This window comes from Chiloscyllium punctatum, chromosome 7 (assembly GCF_047496795.1).
Source record: "Chiloscyllium punctatum isolate Juve2018m chromosome 7, sChiPun1.3, whole genome shotgun sequence".
Classification (NCBI taxonomy): domain Eukaryota; kingdom Metazoa; phylum Chordata; class Chondrichthyes; order Orectolobiformes; family Hemiscylliidae; genus Chiloscyllium; species Chiloscyllium punctatum.
Genome location: NC_092745.1, coordinates 45,538,622 through 45,563,413, shown reverse-complemented (window position 1 = coordinate 45,563,413; position 24,792 = coordinate 45,538,622). Strand labels below are relative to the sequence as shown.

General features: G+C 40.3%; 2 protein-coding genes and 1 long non-coding RNA gene across 12 annotated transcripts in view; 1 reads left to right on the top strand and 2 right to left on the bottom strand.

The window, feature by feature from the left end:
• The window catches only part of LOC140479617 (torsin-1A-interacting protein 1-like), a 40,338-nt gene extending 32,243 nt beyond the window's left edge, over positions 1–8,095 (bottom strand). The window contains exons 1-5 of one of the 2 annotated variants that reach the window (XM_072573486.1): positions 7,937–8,095; positions 5,449–5,529; positions 3,554–3,610; positions 2,624–2,686; positions 1,724–1,795 (exon numbers count right to left, since the gene is read on the bottom strand). In XM_072573486.1, the coding sequence (XP_072429587.1) occupies positions 1,724–1,795; positions 2,624–2,686; positions 3,554–3,610; positions 5,449–5,529; positions 7,937–7,988 (325 nt within the window). In that variant the 5' untranslated portion in view covers positions 7,989–8,095. The remainder of the gene's footprint in view (positions 1–1,723; positions 1,796–2,623; positions 2,687–3,553; positions 3,611–5,448; positions 5,530–7,936) is intronic. The other variant, XM_072573485.1, reaches the window with a different exon arrangement.
• On the top strand, positions 7,542–24,785 carry LOC140479621 (uncharacterized). The gene is made up of 2 exons (XR_011961087.1): positions 7,542–7,774; positions 23,785–24,785. It is a non-coding gene; the product is annotated as an uncharacterized lncRNA (long non-coding RNA).
• Positions 12,834–24,792, bottom strand: part of LOC140479615 (uncharacterized) — a 42,053-nt gene continuing 30,094 nt past the window's right edge. For 6 of the 9 annotated variants that reach the window (XM_072573483.1, XM_072573481.1, XM_072573484.1 and 3 more), the window contains 6 exons: positions 23,745–23,843; positions 23,432–23,545; positions 23,191–23,316; positions 22,126–22,230; positions 18,686–18,787; positions 12,834–13,997 (listed from right to left, as the gene is read on the bottom strand). In XM_072573483.1, the coding sequence (XP_072429584.1) occupies positions 13,234–13,997; positions 18,686–18,787; positions 22,126–22,230; positions 23,191–23,316; positions 23,432–23,545; positions 23,745–23,843 (1,310 nt within the window). In that variant the 3' untranslated portion in view covers positions 12,834–13,233. The remainder of the gene's footprint in view (positions 13,998–18,685; positions 18,788–22,125; positions 22,231–23,190; positions 23,317–23,431; positions 23,546–23,744; positions 23,844–24,792) is intronic. The other 3 variants (XM_072573478.1, XM_072573480.1, XM_072573482.1) reach the window with 3 other exon arrangements.

Genomic DNA, 24,792 nt, shown 5'->3' with positions numbered 1-24,792 from the left:
AATGGAAACTTTTGAAACTTACTGACAGTAAAATCTCACAAAGTAAACAAGGCAGTGTAGAGTCTTTCTCTGAAGTGAAATAACGGGCATCTGTCTTGTCACCTTCACTTAAACCAAAGCAGAGCAAATCAACACATTTCACCAAGGTAGGCATAGCCTAAAGTACCCAAATTGTGGCTAAACAGCTAAAGGGAAAACAATGAATGAAGTGCAGCAAAACTCTCATATTCATGTTCACTTCTATTAATAGCGTTGCCCCACCTTCCAGTTTTCAAATCTACAACCTTTCTTCAACTCTGGTTTCTCGTACATCACCTTTTCCCACCATTTCAATTCTGCTCTTGAGGTACTGTCACTGAATTACTAATCCACACGTTCAGCCTGTTTCTATGGGAATATAGGTCAAAATCACACAGTCATAGTTTAATAGAACTTAAACATAATTCATACATTTGGAATAGAAGGCTTGTTTCAGTAGTGGTGTCAGGAAACTATCAGCAATTGTCATTAAAATGTATGTCAATTTTAGAGCAGGAAATATGCCATAATTCCTCAATCTTGTGACTCTAGACCCACAGTAATGAGCCATGATGACAGTGGCTGAAGACAAAAAGGGTCTAAAAATTAATCACTGAAGACAAAAACAGCAGATAACTTTCAGTGACAAGGAATTACGTAAACATTGTAGTATTCATAATCTGTACCAAAGTGCGAATGCTTCTAGGCCAAATCAAATGAATGGAATTATTACACCTTGTTTCAGAAGAAATATTAACTTTTCTTTTATTCACCTCTTATTACTGTCAATATTGTGGACCAAGGTATTTTCATGCAGTTGGTGCATGTAACAAAGTCATCCATACTATCAAAACATAGCATGTATATAATCCAGTAAGGTTAAGAAAAGGAAAGGACTTGGACAGAGCTTCAAAAAAAAACTTTACAATGTTACCCTATTTTAACTCACTACCACTTTCTGAAGAGCATATAGGAACAGCCTTTCCAGTGCTTTCCACATTGCCAGAACAAAGAGTTAATTTCAAGACTTTCAAAAAGAATATAATGGATCCATTTTTAAACTCTCCTGTTTCTCATGCCTCAATTGTTCAGTTATTGGTTGGTTTTCAGTTCTAACATTCTGGTTATTGATATATGGTTTATGCAATAACATGAGCTGGGTTTAATCCCTTTCCTTTAGAACAATGATTTTCATAATGCAAAACCACCCACTACCTCACCTCCTCCTTCCAACACCCCACTTCAACAGTCCTACAAACAAAACCAAGCTGAGAAGTTTACAACTCAACCCCCAGGTCCTAACTATTAAACGTAGAATATTCCTTTCCCTTCCATTAAAATTATTTCTTTGCGAGAGTCTTGCAGCCCAACTGTTTCTTCCTGGTCTGCTCATTTCCCTCTCCATTCATCAGCACAGCACAAAGTACATTCCCGGCCTAGATATAGCCAAGCTCTTTCTATTCAAGGCAGCTGGATTAGATGAAATACATTAGGAATCTTCAAGTCATTTGTCATTCACCAGTAGGAATTTGACATCAGGTTTGATTCTTGGTCAGACGGCACACTATGCGCGAGCAACAGATTATGAACTAGACACTGGGAATTAGTGTTTGGGAATACGTATATCATGTCAATTTCTGCAGATTCGCCATTTTTACAAAAACAACCCAAAAAACAACTTAAGTGACTCAGACATGAGCCATACCTGTACTAGACCGTAACTCTAGATCCCCTTTTACAGGATTTTCTTGGGACCGTCTCGGAACAGAGACCCTACCTTAAAACAAAAAGCAAAAGATATAAACTGATCAGAACATTAAATAAGCAGATACAAAACCAGAAGTGAAAGAGTAGGGAAAAGAAACACAGCAAGGAGGACAACATTCAAGTGTCTGAACAAAAACTCCTCAAACCTGCTTGCATAACTTTCTGCAGTAAATATTAGAGCCAGTTTGCGTTCACAGATAAGATTTTGTTTTCTTGTTAAGCAGGAATATTAAGGTAATGAAACCAAGGTGGCTACAATAAATCAAGATACAGGCATCATTTAACAGAATGGCCGAAGAGGCTCAAGGGGTTGAATGGCCCACTGCTATTCCTAAGAAATCCAGGGGTCCAACACAACCAAATGTCTTGATGAAAGAGTCAGACTTTCTTATGATTTTTGGTTTGGTATCCAACAACTGTTTAGAATTTTAAAAACTTGCAAACTCTGCATAGCATTTACTGTAGACAGGAGCAAGTAAGCCTTTGGTCAGAATAACACATATTACTTTTAAAATTCACAAGTTATGTAGCTTTGATGTAAAGCAGCCACAAGGTGCCAGTGTGGTAGAACACAGATTTCTTGTTGTGTTCAGTAGATGGTGGGTATCTGCTCTAGACCGTAAGAAGACTGCTGACCAGAGACTCGGACTTTCTCTTGCTGTAGGTTAGGAAGCAGTTGAAAGCATAGTAGGAACTGGTCACCCAAAGCAACCCAAACAAATCTTTATAACTGTTATCAATCAGCACAGGGCAAAAGGGCAGCTCAGTTAGCTAGAGTGGCATTAAAAACCCTGTAAAATTAGAAATGAACAAAGCAACAATCAGAAAAAAAAAATACCTTTATGAGATTTCTTATGAGATTCTGGTACTTCTGAACCTGATCCACGTCCTGGTACTGTAGCTGGAAAGGAGCAGCCAGTATTAAAAATAGACCAAACTACTGTAAAAAATGTCAGTGTTTCCCACAGATTTTAAGTCCTTACCCACCGAAGGTAGGTAATCATCAAAATATCACACACCAAGATACTAGAAAAACTCAACGAGTTGGCACAACTAGGACTTTCAAAAGAGGAGCAGTACATTAGCTCATCTATTTTAGGACTGATCAAAAGAGAAAACGAATAAAACAGCTGTGAGGACTGAACTTAATGGCAAAACAAAGCCCACTCCACAGAGGGCTGCTGGGCAACAATGTATATCAGCCCTGATGAATCCATATGGGGCACTGACGGCTGATTTATTAAGACTCCAACAAAACTTCCTGGTTCCGAAGGGTAACAGGACTTGAAATAACAACTGATTTCTCTCCATATATGTTGCCAGACCCGCTGAATTTCTCCAGTAATTTGAGCTTTTGTTTCTTTCAAAGCTTCTTGGTCAGCTGAAGTAGGGGTGCCTCCACAGTTTAACAGCCTCCCTCCTCCTGTTCAAGACAACACAGCTTGCTACCCCATTAGTTGAAACCAGATGAAAAGGTAGTGGAAGTTCATGGTGACTGTTGAAATCATTTCTGAGGCTGAACTTGAAAAAAGAGCCACAGAAATTACTATTTTACATAACTTGAACTGGAAGGTTGACTTAATGAAGCATGTTCCATTTAATGAGAATGATGAGATAATTGCTAGTGTAGTTAATGGAGGGAGGGGGTGGGGGGAGAAAAAAAAAGAGTTTTATTTTCGGCCTGGGGCCAAATCTCAGCTCATTGAGTTAGTAATGGGAATAACAAACCTCCAAAGGTTTATTAAAAATTGAATCAGAAAGAATGTACCTTTAGGAGATTTCTTTGGAGGTTCTCGTGCTCCTGCATTAATTCCATAATCAGAATCTGAAAGCAAATCACTTGCATCACAACCAGAGCAAAATAGATCTCTTTCAATATTTTTACATTTTACTCTTTATCCTTGCTCATGCACTTGACAAATAGACTGACTTCCAGGTGAAAGAAAGAGAGAATAAAGTTTGACAACATAAGTTTTCAAATTAGCAGTCTCCTTCCCACCCCACATGCACGTGCACTCACAACACTGCACCACGCCCATTGTCCAAAAAGCCGACAAAATATGGAAAAGTCCTCCATTTGATGACAGTTCCACCTGTGGTTCCAAATTATAAATAATTTGCCCCAAATGTTACAGTGGAAGGTGACCCACATATTGCCCGAAACAAATAATTCTGTTTAATCACCAATCTATACATGGCTGCATACAAATGCTAAGGCAGAACTGTCTCTCCCAAGAACCAGCATGGTAGGTGTTGGGAGTGGAAAATAATTGAGTGAATTGATACTGGGGAAATAACCATCACCTTCCTGCGACCATACAGTCATAAATGGTCAATTGGCATCCACTTAAGAACATCTTCACACTATCACCGTGATTAACTGTGAGAAGGACAGCAGCCTTCCCAACTGGTAAAATAGAGCATTCTGCCTGCCAAACTGCAGGGGATTGGGTTTCAATCCACTCAAACTTGGGGATGTTGGGCACAAGTTTGGGTTTTGCCAGATAAAGTGGCCAAAGAAAGCTAATCCCACACCTCTGCCTTTGAACTCCCTTCCTACTTCACCCTACCATGACCCCTGTCCTGCAACCCTCCCCAACCCGCCCACCAAAAATTCCTTCGGCTTTGTCACCAGGAGCCTCAGCACCTGAAGCAGTGCTGCTATTGATAGGGGCAGCCAGCTTCCGATTAGCCAGCAACTTCAGATGGAGCGAGACATTGCTGTCCCAGGAAGCCTACCTGGTGATCCATAAAGTGCCTAATAGGCACAAGAGCCAGTGGGCTTTCCTGCTTGTGGTGGTGAGGGGTGCTACACATACCATAGCACCCATCACCACACTTTGAAAACAAAACTGGCATTCCCTACCATAGACAAAAAGGATTTGGGAGCATTTAAACTGACAAAACTGAATATAACTCAGTGTAGAGTAATAGTAGATAGTATCGGGTGGAATACTAATTTTCATTTTATGAGTTTCCCCATTGGCAGGTTTGATTAAAAATACCCCTCAGGAATTTGTTCTCACACAAAATATCTATTAAAAGGAAGGGCAAATCCAGGAAGTGAGGAATTCAAACACACGATGTGGGTGGGTGGGTGGGGTGGGAAATAAAGAGACAGCTAGGGGGTTTGGAGACCTACTTCAAAACAGTTCACAATCCTTCCACGAAAGTACAATTAAACATTGCAGAGCCTTGTAATTTCCTGCAATACAACTGAAGCATGTGATATTACAACACAGAACTTTTGCTGTATCTAAAAGATCCAAAATATTTTGGATGAGAAGAGGAAACTCAAATATTGAATATCTTAAATCATAATCACTCCAGTTATACACCAACAAAGCAGATTTCCAATCTTATTAATGTTGGAAATGTGGCAAATATATTGTCATCTATGGGTCCATAATTTCTTAATGTATTTCACTTTAGAGGTGTGGATCCATAATAGCTTCAATTAAAATGTCCACTTCCTTCAAGTTACCTAAGTGGGAACAACTTTCTCATCTTCCTAATCTGCAGAAAATAAAACCACCAATAGACAGCAAGTACTTCAAATCTGTTGAATTCCTATTAAAGCTGAGAGCTTCGATAACCACAGTTTACCCCAAACTTCCCAAGTGTCAACAGACAAATAGATCACACATTATTAAAGCATCTTACCATAGTTTCTTTTTCTCTGGCTCTTTATTGGAGAACGGGATGTCACTACTATTCCAGCATAACTCTTCACTCTGGAGGATCCTGTATATAACCGATGGCAGTACATTTTTAAATGTTACTATTCCATAACAAAACTAACCAGCATTCACTGTTCGAGATCAACTGTTCACTGTTTGGGCTGATGTCACCGCATAAATAATGCTAAACCAAATCACAATTTGTGGATCAACTGCAAATGTTAGGGTTCGGGAGGTGGGTGAAGGCACAGGCTTTGCTGATTTGTTCTGTGAGAACTGCGGGATAACAGACTTCTTCATTTGGTCCTGCCCAGGACTGATCAGAAAGAGAGTTAGAACTTGATACCTTGCAGATATGTTCTCAAGTGTAGTAAGGAGGGAGGAGGATTCCAGTACAGGTACGTGAAGAGCCAAGTGGGAGAGGCCAAGTGCTGGTGAGGGTGGAGATAACTACGCATGGCGGGGAGAGTCATCCAGTGTCCCAGGGTGGTGGAGGGGCTAGTCCAAAGCAAGCATATTGGGGTTGGAAGTGAGGTTGTGGCAGATATGGCCTTGTGAAGGGCAAATCCAGCATGTGAGGAATTCAAGCACATGATGCAAGAGTGGGGAGGGGCAGATAAAGAGACAGTTGGGGGTTTGGAGACCTACTTCAAAATAGTTCACGATACTTCCAAAAAAGTACAATTAAACATTGCAGAGCCTTGTAATTTCCTGCAACACAACTGAAATGTATATTACAAACTTCTCAACTGTTTTTTAAATACCTGTTGAAAGAATCAACACAGAAAGTGGTACACACAAAGGGATCAACAATAACTCTGTCTAAACTATTAAGGGACAAGAACCAGCTTTTATAGGAATTGAAAGTAATTAACCATGCCTGGGAAAAGAGGAATCAAGGCAACATGAACAAAACTGTTTTGGCATCTGCTTGATAACTGACTGCCTTATGCCATAAGCATTAATTATTGCCCTGTACAAGAATTTAAGCAGTTAATCACAGGAAAGCCATATCTTCAAGGAGAGAAACCAATGTAAAATGTAACAAGAAAGAAAGAAGCTACTTCTGATAAAGAAGCATGCTGTGGACTTGATGCCAAAGGGAGTCCTAAAAAGATACTCAATAACGTCAGCCTATAGACCTGAAGGATGAAAACACTGCAGAAGAATCCAACATCAGAACCCTTCAGCAGAAGGGCTTCAAAGAACAGCACTGCACAAGGATTAAACCCTGGACATCAGAGGCGAGGCGCCTGTTGGTTGGAATCTATGATTAACTGAATAATAGCCAAACTGAGTTGAGGTTTAACTTGCTAACTTGAGGAGTCTTATTTTGGTTGTTATAGGCAATAAAGTTTAAATCATTGTTTCAGTACTTGATTGTTCATAAAAAAAAAGCCAGATTAAAAAGGTAGCTTGTGGTAATTTAACCAAACCCAATGTGCTGACCAATAAAGGAAGGCATACCAAACACCTCCTTCACTATCCTATCTACCTTTGACTCTACTTTCAAGGAATTATGAAGCTGCATTCCAAGGTCTCCTTGCTCAGCAACACTCCATAAGACCTTACCATTAAGTGTATAAGTTCTGCCATGATTGGTCTTTCCAAAATGGAGCAACTCACTTATCTAAATTGAACTCTAACTGACACTCCTCAGCCACACCTCCAATTTTGGTGTCATCTGCAAGTTTACTAACCATACCACCTATGTTTACATCTAAAACATTTTTATAAATGACGAACAGCAGTGGACCCAGCACAAATCAGAAGAAAGAAAAAGATGGTTTTCTGTCCAGGGTTTGCAAACATCAACTTCTATTTAGCAATTATGTAAGCAAGGCAAAACAAAATCAAATAATTTCAATGCAAGACTGTTTTTAATCCAATATTTACACAGTGTTTTTTTAAAAAAAAATCACAGTATTTGGAAATAAATGACACTGTGGAGGTTAAAAATGTCACCTAGTTGCCCTGTCATAGCAGCTTTGGCGCAGTAATCTCCTCCAGCTGCGATAATCTGTTTCAATTTTAGCAGAGCTCTAGTCTGTATTTAAAGTCACACTAATGACCATTGCCAGATGATAGCCAATCTCGGCTCCAGGCAGCCACCGTCTTGGGAGAGAGGATGAAAAAAGGAAGTACTGTAGCATTTTTTTAAAAAGACACTTGTGGTAGCGCACCCTCAGGAACCCAGTTACTCTCCACCCAATTTACTCAGCAGTCGTGAAATAATCTCAACCTCGTTAACTTGGACCAGCGGGAAGCATCTCTGGAGTTTATAAACTGATGTTTACAAAAGGAATCAGGTTTGAATCGTTTTCGGTTTCCATTCTCAGACTGAGCAAATCCACCTTCCCCCCCCACCCCCACAGTTAAAACTCACACGATCTCGCTTAACCAATTAAAAAAAGAATACTCAGTATACAGATTCCCTTAACTTTCTCCCACTCCCGCCTCTAGTTTCTTACCTTTTAACTCCTTGGGTCGGGAGTTGGCGCTTCTCGTCAATCGCACGCTCATTTCGGACTCTTTCGCTGTCGTTCTAGCCCGGCGAAGAACCCTCCCCCCGCCGATCTCTCCCCGCTGTTAACGTTTCCTACCGGACACCATACGAGGCATACACCCCTACCCGGATCCAATTCCGGACGGACTCATTGCGGGGCAATCATAACTTCCGCTTGTCACTTACTGTGGGGCGGCCCTTATTTCCGGTCGGATAAATTTCCCCACCTTCTTGAAGGTGGGCCGTGTTGGCTGGCGCTCAAAATGTAAAATCGGTCCGCCTTGATTTCCCGCCCCCTTCAGCGCTGGTATTCTCCTCTCACTAATTTTAGCAGTCGCTGGGGAGATGGTCGCGCTCCTCTTCCATGGGGGGAAAAAAAAAACAATAGTTGACCGTTAGTATTCAAATATTTGAATTGACGCCGCGAGCTGCAAGTTCTGAGAACCGTTAAACGGACCGCCGGCCAAAATTGTCGTCCTCAAGCCATATGACCCGATGAAAACTACTAGTCTATTTGTGTGCGATGATAGATTTGAAAAGAATTAAAAAGACGCATCTAGGTCCATTTCACTGTGAGCAGTGCCCGAGCCTGAACTCAGGCAAATGTCAGATCGAACCTTCTAGAAAGATTCCACGTTAGCAGGCAGACTCCCAAACTCTTAGAAGTGATTGAAACATTAAGCTATGCAGGACCCAAGACCGCGAGAGGCAATAACACACCTTTTTTTGCCTTGGACCGAATGTGAGCAGAAAATAAAGCTACAAATAATGAGACCAACGAAGTTTCAGGTAGTTGGAGATTTTTTTTTCGTCAGAACGAGGAGAGGTCGAAAGCGTAATAGACAAAAAGGGCCTTGTGTTATCGTTGGAGGTAGGACATATTAAACAGCAAAAAAAACAAAAAGGCACTAAATGAAGTGGGAAAGTTTGTGCTTGAAAATTGTTGAACTATTCCCCCTTCCTGACTGGTTTGGAAGGAAGATGGGAGTCTCCCCTGAACTCTAGGCTTCCTTCTCTCCTCATCATCACAAGATCATGTCAGATATGACTTCCCTCTAGTAAAACTATGTTGACTATCCAAGATCAAACTTTACCTTAACAAGTGCAGATTAATCCTTTCCTTAAGAATTTTCTCCAGTAGTTTCCCTGCCACTGATATGGGACTCACTGATCTGTAATTGCCTAGTTTACCCCTACTATCCTTCTTCAATTGTATTAACTACCTTCCAATATCGTGGCAATCAGAATTACATACAGTCTTGCATTCTGTAGCTAACCTATGTTTTATAAAGACTATTACAAGACTTCCTTATTCCTACTTTCTTTGCCCCAATTAATGAAGATAAACATCCTGTATGGCTTCTTCATCATGTCTACCTTTGCTGAGAATTTCAGGGATCTATGGACTTGTACACCAAGGTCCCTTTGTTCCTCAGTACTCTAAGAAACTACCATTCATTGTGTATATCCTTCTCTTATTAGATATTACAAAATGTAGCAATTCACACAATGAAAACGGAGACTATGCTCAACAACACCACCAATTTTTAAGTCATCTACAAACTTACTAATTATACCTTCACCATTTATATCCAAGTGGTAATATCCATAACAAACAGCAAGCATCCCGGCACCAATCCTTGTGGTACACCAGTCATCACAAGCTTCCAATCACAAAAGCACCCCCATCACCCTTTGCCCCCTACTCACAAACCAGTTTCAAATCCAGTTTGCCAACTTCAGTTATTTGTAAATTATCACAAGCTACCTTTAATTCAGCCACTTATTAAGGAACACCACAGGCAAGCAAATAGTGAAACAATTATTTAAACTTTATTGAATGTCACAACCAAAATAAGACCCCTCAACTAAGGATGTTAAGCCTCACAGCCCAATTTAGCTACTACTCAATTAAAAGTAGAATTTTTGCAAGGTTTGTAGCTCAGGTTGAGGTTTAGGGTGTAGGTTTGCTCGCTGAGCTGTAGGTTTGATATCCAGACGTTTCATTACCTGGCTAGGTAACATCAGTGGCGACTGATGATGTGACCAGGCCAGGTCATGAAACGTCTGGATATCAAACCTACAGCTCAACGAGCAAACCTACACTCTAAAAGCAGAATTTAGATACAATTCAAACCAAGTGTCTGTTTCTGGGTACGTCCAGGGATCGATCCTCGTGCAGTGTGATTCTCTGTAGTTCTGCTGCCAAAGAATTCTAAAGTTGAATTCTTCAATTCAGCTCCTGGTATGTGACATTATTTATGATACTTCTGGAGTCACCAAGTCTATAGCTTGCTTTCTTATCAGGCATAGGTTCTCTTTTTTCACTAGCTGTCTTGTGAAAACACAGAACTCCTTAAATCCTTCTGCATGCAATCTTAATTGCCTAATTATCATAAAGCAGCTAGTTACCAAACAATTGTTACCTCCTCTCCCAGGAAACAACTTGTTTATGTTGCTTTGACTTCTTATTCCCAGGGATGCTTAATTGCTTTCAATTCCTTTATAACAGTTTGTCCTTCTCCTTTTATCATAGGAAACAGTTTATTCAGAAAAAGTTTTGCCAATTCTTTTAGTTCCTGAAAACTTATTAAAGTTCTGAAGTGTCACCATCCCTTCTATTTGTTCATTTTTTTTTAATATGATGAACAGTAGTAAATTTGGCCAGTATGCCAATAAAGAAAATAAGCTATTAATATGAAATTGCACTGTGCTACACTTGTTGAAATTTTAAGATTATCACACATTAACTGAGCTAATTCTTTTTCAGCTGCTGCATTTGTTGCTGACACCAATATCAAATCATAATAAAATATATCCAAGTATACGAAACAAAATCAAGATGTGAGATAACACAAACACAAGTGGCCTTATGAAAATTACTCCCCAATTCCAGATGTCATCCCACCAAATATGTTCCTTAATGGTTTTTAATATGTCTTTTATCTCTGACTATTCTGCTGAAACTTAAGATATAACCTGTGCACCTCTCTTAAAATCACTTTTATTTCTTGCCAATAAGACAAAGAAGGGGGACCTGGAGTGAGATCAATGTCCCTTGTTGCACTGGCATTGAAGGCTATCACATTGAAGTGCATGGATATGCACATAGCTGGCAATGAGCTAGACTAGCTTTCCATTGTCAGTCATCAGTCTCTCCATGAAGACAGACAGACACGTGCATACCTGAGCCAACAGAGGACTGATAATCTCGATGGCTTCGTTCATCCTTCAATCCAGGTTACTGATTGTTTCTGACAAATCAGATTGCTGTTCTTGTGCCTGTGTATTTTGATAAGGTCATTAATAGCCAAGGCCATGGAATCATCTTCTGCTTGAGACTGAACAGGTGTCAGGCTGTTTCTTCCTTGACCAGTTATTGAGATGTCTTAGTAATGTACTCACCAGATTGTGCTTCTGAGTCTAATCTAGAAAGAGAACCCACCAAAGTGAAAGTCCCTCAGCTGGTGGAGATTGTACGTGAAACCTTGTCAATGCATCCTCTGACGGCTAGGTGGCTTCCTCCTCAGAAGTGTAGATTTACCTGATAGTCTCTATCAGTAATCTCTTACCTATGTTTTGCTGGGTGATGCTTGTGATTGCAGTGAAGAGATGGAACTAAGTGTAAGACAGAGAAGCACTGTGCAACTTCAGAATGAATTAATGATGGAAACAGTAGAGCAATGATGGAAACAATAGAGCAATGCAGTGCAGCACATCACAGTGGAGCTTCGTGGGTTAGTTGCACTCTTCTCTCATGAAATCTGAGAATGTTTCCTCATGTGCCATTAGGAACCTTGTATCTACCATTCCTCAGCAGACTTGCCCAATTCTGCTCCGTTGTGAGACAGCTTTTCCTGCAGAGAGACAAAAGGAGGGACTGAGTTTGATGGAGATGAATGGAAGAAGTTAGCTGTGATGTCAAGTTTTGCCAGTGAGTGAATATGAAACTCAAAAGGCAGAAGCATCCATAATCTGGAAGGATGAGGTGGTGGAATAGTTGATAGTGGATACAATGCATGCAGTAGAGTAAATTGTAGTCCATGAGACTTGTTGAGAGGCATGTGTAATGGCAGAATCATAAATGAGTGATAGCCCTGTGAGTGTAAGATAGCAGAGAGAAGATGGTGACACTTACCCTTTTAGTGTCATGAAGATAATTCAGCTTCTTTCTAAACTGTTGTGATTTGCAATTCACTGGCATACTACACTGACCTGAGCTACAATCTAGGTCCAGGCTGGCTGTGACTAGTGGTGTGGCCTCCTATGGCAATCAACAAGATACAACACAGCAGTCCTCTCCACCATCCTGTCCACCAGCACCTTCAGGTACGTGTTGGTGAACTGAGGAGATAGCTTGCCTTTCTAGGTAATTTCCTTGAAGATAATGTAAGACGCCAATATGAATGGTAGTTCCTGGCTTGTTCACAGCACTGGCAATGGTGTGCAGGTAGGCTTTAATATGGTGTGAACATCAAAAGACTCTGGCAGCAACAATCACTTCTGCTTCTCCTGCCGCATGATTGCACAGGGCCCAGATATGTGATTAAAGACTGGAAGATTACATCAGAAAAGTCACCATGAGCCATGGCAAACTTAGCACCATAAAATTAGTTGAAAGTTAGAAAGTTCAGACCGTACTGATTAGCATACTAGTTATCTATTCATGCACTCACTCAATTGATCAGCAGACAATATGTTAACTAACACATATTCAGTTTTTAAAATTCCATGTTAAATTCAAACTCAATTTCAATTTGAGAAATATCCATCTATAATCATCAAAACATTCCCATGCTCAGCAAATTTGCATTTTTTACTCGATGTTGCAGTATATTTTCACAACTATTTCTGTGACCATGTTGACATTCAGCTTCTTTATTCAGATACAGATTATACAATAGCAAATATAATTAAGCTTCCATAGCAAAGTCCAAACCATCATCATTTATTCAGTGGCAATATCATTTTCTAGCTTCCAGGAGATTAATTTATTTGTGATAATTGAAGAAAGCTATAAATTAACACGGGAAGCCTGAAATAAAAACAGAAAATGTGGAACATTACAGAAAGCCAGTCAACATATGACTCAAAAAACTTTAAAATTTCAGAAGAGATCCTTTAGCAAAATTCACAAGATTGAATACTCGGTAATTAATTTAAAAAATATATTTCCTTTTCAGGACTTAGGACTTCTCTGTGCATATAATTTGTTTCTTTGATAAAATTCAGTGCAAATTTTGTGATGTCTCCTCAGAATGTTCACTGATGTTTGCAGCCATTCTTTTCAATATCTTTTTCAGGTAGGACGGGTAATATGGCGTGTGCAATTCGACTCCACAATCCACTGAATTTGTCAATATCCAGGTTATTATATTGCCCAGTCTGACTGGAGATGGAAAATTTTGTCACAAGAAAATCATATACTCTTTCCTCCAGAAGACTGAAGCTTAAATTTGGGTCTAATTTTTCCTCATCCACTAAAACTGTGATTAAGAGGGATACATCCTTGAAGGCTGCATTTTCATGATCACAATATTTGTAGAATAGAAGGGTAGATGGAGGTGGCAGATCCTGGAAGTGATGAATAACAGCTGACTTGCTACCCGCACCAAACCAAGAAGTTAGTTGGTTATCTAGATCTAGCTTCACTTTATCGCTGTTTAAAAACTTTTTACTAGATCCCTCAATTTTCAGAAACTTGGAATTGAAAGCTGAAGCATAAGCTTCAGCGATTCTGTCTGTGAGGCAATGCATGGTTTCATTTGCATTCCAAGCAGCTGCAAACATTAAAATGGATGGCTCAGAATGGACAGTCATGTTAATATGTTTCTGCAACATTATCCTGCTTTTTTTCCATATCTGTTCATCTTGATTTGGAAAACTCTTCTGCACTTTGTCAAAATTCTGTAAGAATATGTCGAGCTTATTTTTCACAACTTCAGACTCTTGCTGATTCAGAAAATTCAACAAGATACAGGCGACTGGAACCAACAGAACTGCTGCCAAGCAAATGGACCATTGCCCTTCAGGGATAGAGAAAAGTTTTATTAATATGCAGGTACCAAGATTAATGTTTGCACAGTAATGTCAAATAAATATGCAGTGGCACAAACAAATCTTCATATAAGAGCAGGCATCATAATACTAGAAAAATTATCATGATTAAGCTACAAAGATGAAGCAGACAGTAAAGCAATATTATTGGTAGTAGTATAAAATCAGGAGGCTCGGAAAGTCTAAGATGATCCAAAGAATTGATTCCATACTTGCATGTAGTCTGGGCTTAAGTTTGACATTGACAAGACAGTGAGAAAGAGAGACTTAGAGCTAGGGAATGCAATTAAAAATTAGTTTTTATTGAACATATACCACAGAAAATGGGAATATGGCCTAACCAGTTTATTCTATCACTTATGTTCCATTTGAACCTCTTTTTATCTGTCGAACTCTTGCCCACAATGGAAACATTTTCTCTATATAATCCTTGACAATCTTTCATTATTTGCAAGACTTCTAACCTCTTTTCCACAGAATAAAAACAGTCTGCTCATTCTTTCTTGAATGGAATACCGCACAGTTCTGATTCCCTCACTCGAAATCATTCTTGCACCACATTGAGTGCCTTGTTACCCTTTTTATAAATATGGTGAACAGAACTGCACACAATGTTCCAAGTATGGCAAACATCGCTCAAAAATGCACTGTAGTAATAAACTATTAATTCTTTCTTTTTGTTTAAATTTTATTTTTCCGTTTCCCTATTCCTTTTGCGCACTTTTTCTTTTGTTCATTAGTGACCTTCAGGGAAGGATTTACATGTGACACCAGACCCATAACAATGTGGTTCACTCTCAATTGCCCTCTAAAATAGTCTAGCAAGTCATTCAGTTGTATCAATAGCTAAAATGTCTCGAAGAAATTAAACCAAAAGGATCACCTGGGATTGACCCAGGCACCGGAAAAGACAATGGCAGAAACAGCCCTGTCACCCCTGCAAAGTCCTTCTCACTAACATCTGGGGGCTCATGCCAAAATTAGAAGAGCTGTCACACAGACTAGTCAAACAACAGCCTGACATAGTCATACTCACAGAATCATAGCTTACAGAAAATGTCCAAGACACCACTATAACCCCATCCCTGGATATGTCCTCCCACCATCTCGACAGACTCAGCAATGGTTGCAGCAGAGTGACAATACTTGAGAGAGTGTTACCCTGGGAGTTCTCAACATTGATGCCAGACCCCTGAAGTCTTATGGCTTCAGGTTAAACATGGGCAAGGAAACTTGCTGATTACCACATACAGTCGTCTCTCGGCTGATGAATCAGTACACGTCCATACTAAACAACACTTGGAGGAAGCACTGAGGGTGGCAAGGGCACAAATGTACTATGGATGGGGGATTTCAATGTCCAGTGTCTCAGCAGCAACATTACTAATTAAGCTAGTCAGATTCTAAAGGACACAGCTGCTAGACTGGGTCAGCAGCAGGTGCTGAGGAAACCAAACAGCAGGAAATACATACTCGACTTCATTCTTACCAATCTGCTGACTGCAGATGCATCTGTCTGTGACAGTATTGGTAACAGTGACCACCACACAATCCTGTGGAAACAAAGTCCCACCTTCACATTGAGAATAACCTCCATTGTGTTGTGTGGCACGACCACTGTATTAAATGGGACAGCTTCAAAAAGAACTAAAAGTGTCGAGCTGGAAAAGCAAAGCTGGTCAGGCAGCATCTGAGAAGCAGGAGAGTCAACATTTCAAACATAAACTCTTCATCAGGAATGGGGGGGGGGGGGGGGGCAAGGGGCTGAAAGGTAAATGGGTGTTGGGGCTGAGGTGGGGGGGGGTGCGGCAAAGTAGCTGGGAATGCGATAGATGAAGGTGGGGAGTGATGGTGATAAGTTGGAGCAGAGTATGGAGTGAGTAGGTGAGAAGGAAGATGGACAGGTCAGACACCATCTGCTCTGACCCATCACCACCCCCATCTTCATCTGCCTATCACATTCCAAGCTACCTTTCCCCCAGCCCCAGCCCCACCCCTCCCCCTTGGGGCCCATCCACATTCCTGATGAAGAACTTATGTTCGAAATGCAAACTGTCCTGCTACTCGGATGCTGTCTGATTGGCTGTGCTTTTCCAGCACTACAATTTTTGACCCTGATCTCCAGCATCTGCAGTCCTCACTTTCTTTGAGCAGATCTACCAACTCAAGACTGGGAATCCATGAGGTGCTGTGGGTCATCAAAAGTAGAACTGTATTCCAGCACAATCTGTGACCTCATGGCCCAGCATATCCCCCACCCAACCATTACCATCAAGCCAGAGGATCTACCTTGGTTTAATGGAGAGTTCAGGTGGGCATGCCAGGAACAGCACCAGGCATACCTTAAAATGAAATGGTCAACCTGGTGAAGCTACCAACAGGACTACTTGTGTGCCAAAAGAGCAAAGGATACACAGAGCTAAGCAATCCACAACCAACGGATCAGATCTAAGCTCTGCATTCCTGCCACATCCACTTAAAAATGGTAGTGCACAATTAAAGAACTCATCTGAGGACCACACTCTGCAAGTATCCCCAGCCTCAATGATGGAAGAGCCTAACATATCAGTGCAAAAGATAAGACTGAAGCATTCACTGCAAACGTCAGCTGGAAGTTTGACAAGTGAATTATTCATCTCACTATCCTCCAGTGGTGCGCAGCATAACAGATACCAATCTTCAGCGAATTTGATTCACTCCATGTGATATCAATAAATGGTTGGACGCACTGGATACTGCAAAAGCTTTGGGCCCTGACAACATTCTGGCAATTGTACTAAAGACTTGTGCTCCAGAACCTGCCGCATCCTTAGACAAGCTCTTCCAGCACAGTTACTTAACTGGTATCTACCCGATAGTGTGTAAAATTGCCCAGGTATGTCCTGTACATAAAAAGGACAAATCCAATCCAGCCAATTACTGTCCTATCAATCTACTCTCGATTATCAATAAAATGATGGAAGGTTTCATCAATCGTGCTATCAAGCAGCATCTGCTCAGCAATAACCAGTGACACCCAAATTCAGCTCCTTACTTTATTACAACCTTGGTTCAAATATAGACAAAAGAGCTGAATTCCAGAGGCGAGTTGAGAGTGACAGCTCTCAACATCAAGGCTGCATTCGACCAAGCGTGGCATCAAGGAGCTCAAGCAAAACTGAAATCAATGGGTATTGGGGTAAAATTCTACTGGTTGGAGTTATACTTAGCTGCTTCATCAATGACCTTCCCTCCATCATAAGGTCAGAAGTGGGGATGTTCACTGATGATTGCACAATGTTCAGCACCATTCACGACTCCTCAGATACTCAAGCAGTCCTTGTTCAAATGCAACAAATCTGGACAATATCCAAACTTGGACTGACAAGTATACACAGTGGTTATAAGACAAGTCAGCTCCCAAAGCCTGGCCATCATCTACAAGGCACAAGTCAGAACTGATAAGGAATACTCCCTCTTGCCTGAATGGCTACAGCTCCAACAACACTCAAGAAGCTTGACACCATCCAGGACAAAGTAACAGGAGGTAGTGTGCAGCGGTTCAAGATGACAGGTCACGACCATCTTCTTGAGGACAACCAGGAATGGGCAATAAATGTTGGCCAGCCAGCATTGCCCACATCCCACAAATGAATTTTTTAAAAAAATTTAGGCTGAAAATGCAATTGGGTTTACTACACCACAGATGCTAATAAAGCTGGATCTTGCTGTCTCACTGCGTATCTGCATCATGTCTCTCAGACTTGAAAGTGTCAATTCAGGTGATATTTTGGATTACTCTACAATCAATCAATCAATATTCAACTTTTCCCAGGTATTGAGACTGCAATTTCTCAATATGATCTTCACAGTCCCTTTTCCCACTCGCTAGTCCATATTCCACTTTCAAGACAACTGTAGTATTATGAACTTTAAGCAGTGAGATTCGACATTTACACCATTCTCTGTATAATTTCATGTTTTAGTGCTGAACAGGATTCTTGGACGAATACTACAACTCCATGTCTCTTTTATATTGTTATCACCTCTCAATGCTATGTGCAACCCCACATTTTGCCTGGCATGTAGCCCTGAACATCCCCCACGAGCACTTTGTGCATCTTGTTAAGAAATTTGTGCATCAATCCAGTCACCAATGAAATTGTTGTCTTTCTGTCTGGTAGTCTGGGGATGCTGGGATAACGTGGAACAGGAGGTAACAGCTAACAACCTGCTTGGCTAAAACAGCAGCTTTAGACGGACACTTAGAGTCATACTGCATAGAAACAGATTCTTCAGTCCAATGCAGTACATAATCCCAAACTAAACTAGTCCCACTTGCCTGCTCCTGGCTCATAATCCTCCAAGCCTTTCCTATTCATGTATCTATCCAAATGTCTTTTAAATGTTGTAATTGTACCTGCATCCACCACTTTCTCGGAAGTTCATTTCACCCTCGTAAAAAATTTGCCTTTTATGTCTTTTTTAAATCTCTACTTGGACAGGCTTCTAGGTAAATTGTGCCTCTGCTTTCTCATACTGGTAAGAGCAAACTGTACATGTAGCAAGAACAAAGTGTATACATAAGACATCTCAGGCAAAACCTGAATGTAAATAATCGTCAATCACTTGTCCAAGATGATAGATATTACTGAAACACTAATCTGCATTGCCTCACCATTTTCAACATGAATTTTTGCTTTATCCTGATGTAATTGTCCATCCTGTCCGCACACTGGAAATTGCACATTTGATAATAATATCCTCTCACATGTTTCACCTGCAGATTAAGAGAAAGAGGTGATTAGCAGTTAGAAAGAATCATACCAAAGACATTCTGGATATGATATCCTTCGCTTTCAACCTGCGGGTGACAAACAACTGCAACTTTACTGCTTCCAAGAGGTAGAAAACTCTGCAAAGAAAGAACTAAGAAGGGTTTTTGAGCTCGACCACCAGCTGGAGTTATTGTAATATATTCAGGAGATGGAGAATTAGTTGGATAGCATGTTCAGAGAGGTGGTCATATCGCAGATCAAGGATCAGGTAGCCGAAAGTAAGTGTGTGACTGCCAGGCAGTACAACAGAAAAAGGCAGAATATAGCAAGAGTCCTTTGGATCCTACTCACAAATTGGTTTTCCATTTTGGAAGCTAATGAAGGTGTTGGTTCTTCAATATGGACTGCAGTCATGATCTTATGTGTGGTTTGAGGAAGAGGAAGGGAAGAGCAATAGTAATTGGGGTTGTTTGGCAACATAAGGTGTTTGGCAACATTGCAGACATGACTCTATGACAATGTTGCCTCCCATGATCAAGGATGTCACAACGCTGCTGTACAGCATTCTTTAGGATTAGGATGAATAGCCAGAGGCCATAGTCTACAATGGTATAATTGACCTGGGCAGGAAGCGAGTGTGGTCCTGCACTCAGAATTTAGGTCATTGGTTGGAAACGTAGTAAGCACCACCTCAAATGAAGTCTTTGCCAGATTATTACCAGTGATGTGTGCAAATATGAGATATGAAATATGAGGCTAAGGCAGATAAATGTGGGTGCAAAGATGGTGCAGGATCGAGGGATTTAGATTCCTCGCACATTGGGATTGTCTCTGGGGAAGATGGCACCTAAATTAACTGAATGGGTTGCAACTGAATATAGCTTGGACTGAGGTCCTTGCAGGCGTTTTGCTAGTGCTGTTGGGCAAGGGTGTGCAAAACCTAAATCTGGCTGAAGGAACAGTACCATAAGGTGTTCATTATTTCTGAGTATAATATGTCTGGAAAATATTGGGAAGGAAGCAAGAAGGGCTGGCAGGATTGGTTAAGGAGATTATTGCAACTTTGAAGAAAGAGAGATATCCTAAAATGATCACTGACAGAATCAATTTAGAGGTAAGGAATAAAAACTATATTGCTGAGTGTAATCTATAGACCACTAACCTTGTGGAAAGGATGCACAGGAAGAAATCTGCAGGAAAGTCACCATGACATGCCATTGTTATGGATGATTTGTAATGTGGAACTTTAATTCCCCAAATATAGACTGGTAATGTAAGGGGAATCAAGTGGCAAGCATCCTTGATTGTGTCCAGAAGAATTTCCTACACAATATGGATCCAGTTCAAAAAGGAAGGATGCACGACTCACAGGAATGAGGTAGGCCAAGTGGATCAAGTGTCAGTGGAGATCATTTAGAAAACAGTGATCATTGTAAGGTTTCACAAGATGTAGGAGAATGACAATGGTCAATCTAGAGTAAGAAGGATCAAATCAGTGCAGAACTGACTTAAATGGGGCAACACAGAAGTGGGCCAGATAGAATGGAAAGAAAGATTGGGAGGAAAAAAATGGAGTTGCAGAATCAGCTATCTTAAAAGAGGAGATGGTTCAGATACAATCATAGCATATTCCATCTAAAAGCAAAGAGTGGACAAAAAAAATTCAGAACTTGCTCATGACAAAGGAGATACAAGCTAAAAAAAACAATCAAATTTGCTTATGACAGATATCACATTTGAAAATGCAATTAAGGACTGAAAAAAATACAAAAGGTTCAGATGTTGATAAGGAAGAACCAACACAGATTTCTATCGGGGATGTTTTATTTAACTAACTTGTTGGAACCAATTAAATAGGTTACAGAATTAATCAATCAATTAGGGTAATGCTGTTGAGGTGGTGTTCATGAACCTTCATGAAAGAATTCGAAACAGTGTCATGCACCGGTCTTGAAAGAGACAACACAGATTATGGGATAAAGGGCACATTAGATTAAAAAAGTCTGCCTGAGCATTAAGAAACAAAGAGTAATGCTGAATGGATGTTTCTCAAGTTTGAAGAAGGGTTGTATTAGAGTTTCCCACTCCAGTGGGAATTTCATAGTTGGCAGATGATACAAAACTTGGAAGCATTGTAAACTATTAGGAAGACTGTGTACAATATCAAAAAGAACAGCGACAATTTGGTGGTGTGGGTGGATAGGTGGCAGGTGAAGTTCAATGTAGAGATGTGTGAGCTGATGTGTTACTGTAGCATGAACATGGACCGATGATATAAAATTACAACATTGAAGAGGTAAAATTCTAAAGGCTGGGGGGTGGGGGGGTTGTGGGGCGGCGCACGAGTAGAGCGTCCTGGGTGTATATATCATTGAAGGTGGCCAAACTGGAGGAGAGCAGTTTAGGAAGCACAGGAATATTCTGGGCTTAATTTACAAGGGCATAAAGTACAAGAGCAAGGCTATCGTGTTGAACTTATGTAAAACTTTTGATAGACCTCAGCTGAGTATTATGTTACCCTTCTGGGTGCCAATCTGTACAAAGGGTGTGATCGCTTTTGCACTGAGATGTACAACAACAGTTCCAAGAATGAGTGAATCTAATTATGAGGGTAGATTGGAGAGTTTTGGAGAGGAGAAAGCTAACAGGAGATCTGATCCAGTCTTCAAAATTGTAAGTGGACAGAGAGGAACTGCCCAGGCTTGTAAGAGCACAAAGAGCAAGAGAGAACAGATTTAAATTGTTTTGCAAAAGAAACAAATGTGATGTGAGAAAAACTTAATCACACATTAAATGTTTTGGGTGTGAAATATACTGCAATGGAAGTATGGTGGAGGCAGTTACAATTGAGACATTGAAGAGGATATTAAAGGATTATTTAAATAGAACCAATGAGCAAGGATACAAAAAAGCTCAAGAATCTCACTGACTCAAAATAATGATTTAGAGAGCCTATGCAGACATGATGGGCCAAATAGTCGCCTTCCAAACATAATATTTGCATCCTTCTATGCATGATGAGTGGTTAAACTGGATCATATTGAAAGTTTTCAGTCAGATTGTATGATCAGTACTATGTAAGAAAATGTGAACATCTCTTCAGTTATGTGAAGGGTCAGGGTGAGTCTGGACTGAGAGCAGAGTGACGTTTCCTCCAAACTGTCAACCATTAAATAAAATGGACAAATATATCAGAGTACATTCAAAGCCCTTATTGTTCTACTGGGCAGGTGAGGGAACAGTGAGAGTGTATCACGTATATCTGACTGCTTTTGTGTAAAAACACTATCGAACATGGGGATTATTTCTCCAAAACATTGCATTTTCTGACAACTGTAACCTTGATTTTCCTCATCAGTGTGACTTTGATTATCCAACTTGGCCTGCTGCTGCAGGTTTGGCTCGTTACCTTCTTGTGCTTCAGAGCTCTGTTCAGGTCTGAGTCCTGTGACAAACAGAAGTGAGGTAGTGAAGAACAATCAGCAATTAGACCAAGCAAAAAGTATCTGATCAGATCTGATCAGAAATTATCCAAACACTCAAAGGTAAAGATTCTTTATAGTTATGAAACACAGAATACTTTACATTCATAATCACAAAATAGGTTCTGGAAAAGAATGATGACAAATTGGAATCTAATCTGACAGACAGTCCATCGAACAATGTATCGCTGAAAGTGTGTACAGGCTGTGATCAAAAAGTGGTTCTGATGACAGCAGTGTTAAAGATTCTCACCACGATGAGAAAGATTGGTGGCCAACTTCAAGGGTAATCATACTGGCTTTGATAGACACACAAATAGTAAGAGTGTAGTAAAAGGAGAATTAGGGCTGTTTTGGAAAAAAAAAGCAATGGAAATTATCCATGCAGGCAAGGATAATAGTTGAGGTATTGAATACTTTTCATCTGTTTTTTCCATGTTATAATACCACTCAGGATCCTTGGATGACCTTCTGCCATACCACCACACTTTTACATTCGTATCGCCTCCCAATGTTATTTTCAACCCCACTTTTGCCCAACCCGCATCCCTGAACATATTAATGAGATTATACAAATCAATGTGACATAAGAACATTTCTGCATGTTACTTATTAACAAATTTGTGTATTAACCACACACCACTGAAATCTTTGCTTGTTTGATAACCTGAGGATGCAGGCATGATTTGGAACAGAAGGTAACGGCATACTGCTTGTTCGGCTAAAATGTCAGCTTTAGAATGACATTTGGAGAGATTCCCATGTAAGCTGTCCTTGCCCTCCTAAACTGGGAGCAGGAAATGATACGTGAACCAGAAACAAAATGTACAGAAAACACAGTATGCAAAACGTGAATCTAAATGACCTTCAATCTCTTATAAAAACAATTGATATTGCTCAACTTCTAAGCTGCATGGACTCACTATTTTCGACATGATTTTCCTCTTCTTCCTCATTTAATTGTTCATCCTGTTTGCATATTGGAGACTTCAAATGTCTCAGAGTACATTCAGGGCCCTCTCTCTGCAGCTGGGCAGAGTCCATGGCATCTGGTGAAGGAACAGAGTTCACCGTGTGTCTGACTGCTGTGCCTAAAGTTGAATGCTTAAATGACACAGGAATTATTCCGCAAAAACATCACCAGCATTTACTCTACATTTTTACCTTGCTTCTCCTCATCAGTGATGCTTTGATTATCCAACTTGGCCTGCTGCTGCAGGTTGTCCTCATCACCTTCCTGCCCCTGAGATCTCTGTTCAAGTCTGTGTTCCAAGACAACTAAGAGTGATGGAGTCAAGAACAATAAGCGTTCAGAGCAAGCAAAGAGTATCATCAGAAATTAGCCAAAATCTTATATAAAAAAAAATCTAAGAGTCTTCACAGTAAAAATTTTTATTCTGAAACACAGAACACTGAACCAATAATCACAAAAACATCACCAGCATTTTTTGTGCATTTTTAACTTGCTTTTCCTCACCAGTATCACACTGACTATCCAACTTGGTCTTCTGCTGTAGGTTGTTCTCATCACCATTCTGCTCCTGAGATCTCTGTTCAGGTCTGTGTTCTGAGACAACTAAAAGAGATGGAATAAACAACAATCAACATTCAGCAAATATACCATCAGAAATTAGCCAAAATCAAAGACTCTTCATAATAAAAACTTTTATTCTGAAACAGAGATTATTTTGCACCAATAATCACAAGATAAGTTCTGGAAAAGACAGATGACAGATTGGAATACAGTCCGACAGCTACAGTCCTCTGGGGTCCAGCCCACAAATTGGTTTTCTATTTTGGAAGCTGGTAAAGGCATGGCTCTTCAAAAGTCACAGTCACAGTCATGTATGTGACACCAGAAAGAAGACAGAAATAGTAATATTATTCGGCATTAATTAGGTACAGACACTTCTGTGGAAGTATATGTGATCCGAGGATGTAATGTTGCCTTCCTGGGTCAAGGATGTCATAGAGTGGCTTAAAGCATTTTCTGGGAGAGGACGAACATCCAATGGTCATGTTTCACATTGGTACCAGTGACCTACGCAGGAAGAGATTGTGATCCTGCAATCAGAATTTAAGTAGCTAAGTAGAACATTACCAAGCAGGACTTCAAATAACATCTTCTCTCGATTACTCCCCCATGCCATTTGCAAATTATTACTGAAATGTGAGAATAAGACAAATAAATGCATGGGTGGAAATATGGTCCAGGTGCAAGGGATGTAAATTCCTTGGATTTTTTGAGTGCCTCTGGGGAAGATGGCACCTGTAGAAGCTGGATGCACTGCAGCTAAACAGAGCTGGGACTGAGGGTAACGGCATACTGCTTGTTCGGCTAAAATGTCAGCTTTAGAATGACATTTGGAGAGATTTCCATGTAAGCTGTCCTTGCCTTCCTATACTGGGAAGGGGAAATGACACGTGTACCAGAAACAAAATGTACAGAAAACACAGTATGCAAAATGTGAATCGAAATGACCTTCAATCTCTAATAAAAACAATTGATATTGCTCAACTTCTAA